General features: G+C 29.7%; 1 protein-coding gene across 1 annotated transcript in view; it reads right to left on the minus strand.

Moving 5' to 3' along the window:
• The window catches only part of LOC106467458 (spermatogenesis-associated serine-rich protein 2-like), an 18,778-nt gene that overhangs the window by 9,570 nt on the left and 5,638 nt on the right, over positions 1-3,570 (minus strand). The window contains exons 5-7 of the mRNA XM_013927814.2: positions 3,031-3,089; positions 1,915-2,024; positions 851-931 (exon numbers count right to left, since the gene is read on the minus strand). Of these exons, the coding sequence (XP_013783268.2) occupies positions 851-931; positions 1,915-2,024; positions 3,031-3,089 (250 nt within the window). The remainder of the gene's footprint in view (positions 1-850; positions 932-1,914; positions 2,025-3,030; positions 3,090-3,570) is intronic.

Here is a 3,570-nt window from a genome sequence, read left to right on the forward strand (position 1 = left end):
TTAAATAACGAAAAGGTATTACAAAATAAGTCCCTAGTTAAATAACGAAAAGGTATTACAAAATAAGACCGTAGTTAAATAACGAAAAGGTATTATAAAATAAGTCCGTAGGAAAAGGTTTTATAAAATAAGACCGTAGTTAAATGACAAAACATTATAGCTATACTTTAATCTTCCAACCAAAATTAAACAACTAACAAGCTAACTATAAACTGCACTTATAAAAAGAAAAATTGAACAGGAAAACAATAACAAAAAGGTTATTCATGGTCCATAGTACAATATTACACACAGTATAAGTCAGTATTTTATTTTACAACATGAATACAGCTGGACATTTGGCTGAGGGATGGGTAGGCTGAAGCCCACCAGCTTTTTAAATAACCCATAACTATAATTTTTCAGAATGAGACATTTATTTGAGGTTATAGTCATCTAAAGAATATGATATTTATTTCAAGTATCTAAGGTGTTTAGTATTATTTAGATATGCCCATATAGAAATTACAGATATTTCAACTGGTGAAAGCACAGTTCAAGCCATGCTACAGTTGCTACAGTCTATTTTTTTCTCAGAGTATAATTCTTTTTATCTTTTTTTTTGTCGTAATTCAGTTCTTTATCAACGATTTATACCTAATACAAGATATAAGGTAAATAATTGTTATATTTGATCTACCTTGTACATTGACTTATGTAACTTGGTAAGCCATAAAATATTTTTATTTTGTTTCATTTATATATATATATATATATGTATACATCTTATTGCACAGATATTTTGTGCTCAATGTGCAACACATTATAAGGTTTATAGCTTTTCAACATTATTTACGTTAACATAGAATACCTCCACAATTCTGTCTCTGTCCCAAACAAATCTCAAGGTCTTTCCCAAATCCTCATCAAACTTTCTCTCCACTACAAAGTGCTGTTAAAAAAAATAAACAAAATTATTTTAATACAATTTACAGCTTTTACAGTAAGGAAGAATACTTTTAAAACAGTTACGACGTTTCGTTCATCGGTGCAATCATTCTCAAGTCCATAAGTTTTAACAGTAAACTATTAATAGACAAAATTCTTTAAAAACATCTTATTCTCAATGTAGTATTTAGTTCTGATAACAGTAAATAGCAAAAGAAATAATTATATTTTATTAGTATTATTTTGATAATTAACATAAATACAAAAAATTAGATTAAAATGATCAGTTTAAGAAATTAAAATATTTTGGTACACATTTTTCAAAAATAAAAGTGATAGGTTTTTGCCCGAGGTATATTATAGTAAGCACATTTTAATCATATTATATTTAAAAAAAGATTATTTTCAACTGTTATGATTACAAAGATATTTGAAGGTTCAAAAAATCTTTACAGAAATGGAGCATAAAAAAATCACATCTGATTTAATGAAATTGTTACAAGAAAATCTTTATACTTCACTTGAATACAGTTTCTAACCTTTGGGGCACCTCCCCAATGGGAGCAAAGTATCACTCAAAGGGGGTGCAGGATAACTAAAATTTTAAGGTGGCTAATAACAAGATCAAGAAAAAAGATTATCAGCTTATACTTTCAGATCAGGTGGAAAAGGGAGGGTAAGATAAAAACTAGTAGTTATATTCAAAGAGGGCTCAGTATAGAAAAGACTGAGAACTATTGTTTTAATCTCAAGTTCATCAAAGTACCATTGTTTTAAGTCACAAAACTTGTTATAACCCCGATTTATATTAAAGTTGACATATAACATCCATTGTTCTTGTAATATTTCTATGAATCAATAATCAAACACAAATCTCCAAACAAGATGAATTCATAATGCCTTTTCACAAGCTGGATATAATACTCTATCTAAAATAATGTATTACACTTCTTTATTCACGCAGTGGACAGTGTTTTGATTTAATACCTTGATGTCAGCCCTTAGTTCATTCCATTCCACTTCCGACATCGTTTCCACACGGTCAGCTCTACTTTTCAAAAGAGCAGCCATCTCCTGCCTGTGTGTCAAAAGTTCTTCTAAAAATGAAAATCCATAATTATCAGTATTATACTCTTTAAACAAAATTTAAAAACAAAGTAAGTGGTTATCAGTTCTGATTTACTTACAACAACGAGATTTCTAATCTATATTTTTGAAGAAACTAATTTTAACTGAATGACTAATAGATCTTATTGTAATGAATATTAGTAACTTCTTTATGTGATTATGGAAAGCAGTGGTGATCCTAAAAATTAATAATTAGACATAGGTCATCTCACAGACTATTAACCATGAAAATTATAAACTTCTTAAGAAGTATGTTATATATAATCATTATCAAATATACAATAGCTTAACTCAAATAACATAGGTTTGAGCTTTGCTATGTTATGAAATAGAAGTTTAATGGATTAATTGCATAATTATATGGTTATAGTTACACAGTGTACAAGATGTTAACATTTCGTACCGAATCTTAATAACGACTGAGGCCACTCCACTGAAGTCATCTGTTTTTTTATTTTACATCACTCAAGAATAACAATAAAAATTAGTATAGTTTTATTTTTGTTTCTAAGATAAAAAGTGACTTAAGAAACAGTGGTAATTACTTAGAAACTTGGTGGATATAATTATCTCTTGTTTTTATATTTTTCTACAATAGAAGTTGGCCCGGCATGGCCAGGTGGTTAGGGAGCTCGACTCGCAATCTGCGGGTCGCGGGTTCGATTCCCATCACACCAAACATGCCCGCCCTTTCAGCCATGGGAGCATTATAATGTGACAGTCAATCCCACTATTCTTTGGTAAAAGAGTAGCCCAAGAGTTGGCAGTGGGCGGTGATGACTAGCTCGCTTCCCTCTAGTCTTACACAGCTAAATTAGGGATGGCTAGTGCAGATAGCTCTCGCGTAGCTTTGCACAAAATACATAACAAACAAACAAACAATAAAAGTTTGATTACAATCAGAAATTCTGACAAGCTTAACACAACATAAACTTAATATTATGTACATAAATGATTCCTAAAAGCTGAGCTTACTGGCATCCTTCTTGACTTTCTCCATCTCAAGTGTTAGCTCTGCTTGTCTTTCTGCTAACCTATGAAAAATAATGTTATACAGATTCAGCCACAATTATTCAATATGTTTCGGTGAATGAACAATTCCTCATAATCAGGGCAATTAACAACAATAGTTATTCTTGAATAAAAGGCTCAAATCATAAAAGAAAATATTGTACTAACTGTCCCCGACACATGGGCCATGAAGTATGAGAATGTTTCTAACAGGAAACTCATCCAATGGTGGTAAACTGTACAATAGTTTCCTTCATAGCTAGTATTATTACCAATAATAAAGATGGAATTTGAATTATCACCAATTAATATTTATAAATACATGCTATACAGATCTATATACATTTTCTTTAGCTATTATATAATACAATTCCAACAGTTTTGAAGTAAATTTCATTGCAATTCACGAAAAATAAAAATTACTGATGTTTGAATAGTATCTAATATTATTATTTGCTCCTCAGCATTTATTCTGAAATATATATATATATATATATATATATA

Source organism: Limulus polyphemus, unplaced genomic scaffold (assembly GCF_000517525.1).
Source record: "Limulus polyphemus unplaced genomic scaffold, Limulus_polyphemus-2.1.2 Scaffold2622, whole genome shotgun sequence".
NCBI classification, from domain to species: domain Eukaryota; kingdom Metazoa; phylum Arthropoda; class Merostomata; order Xiphosura; family Limulidae; genus Limulus; species Limulus polyphemus.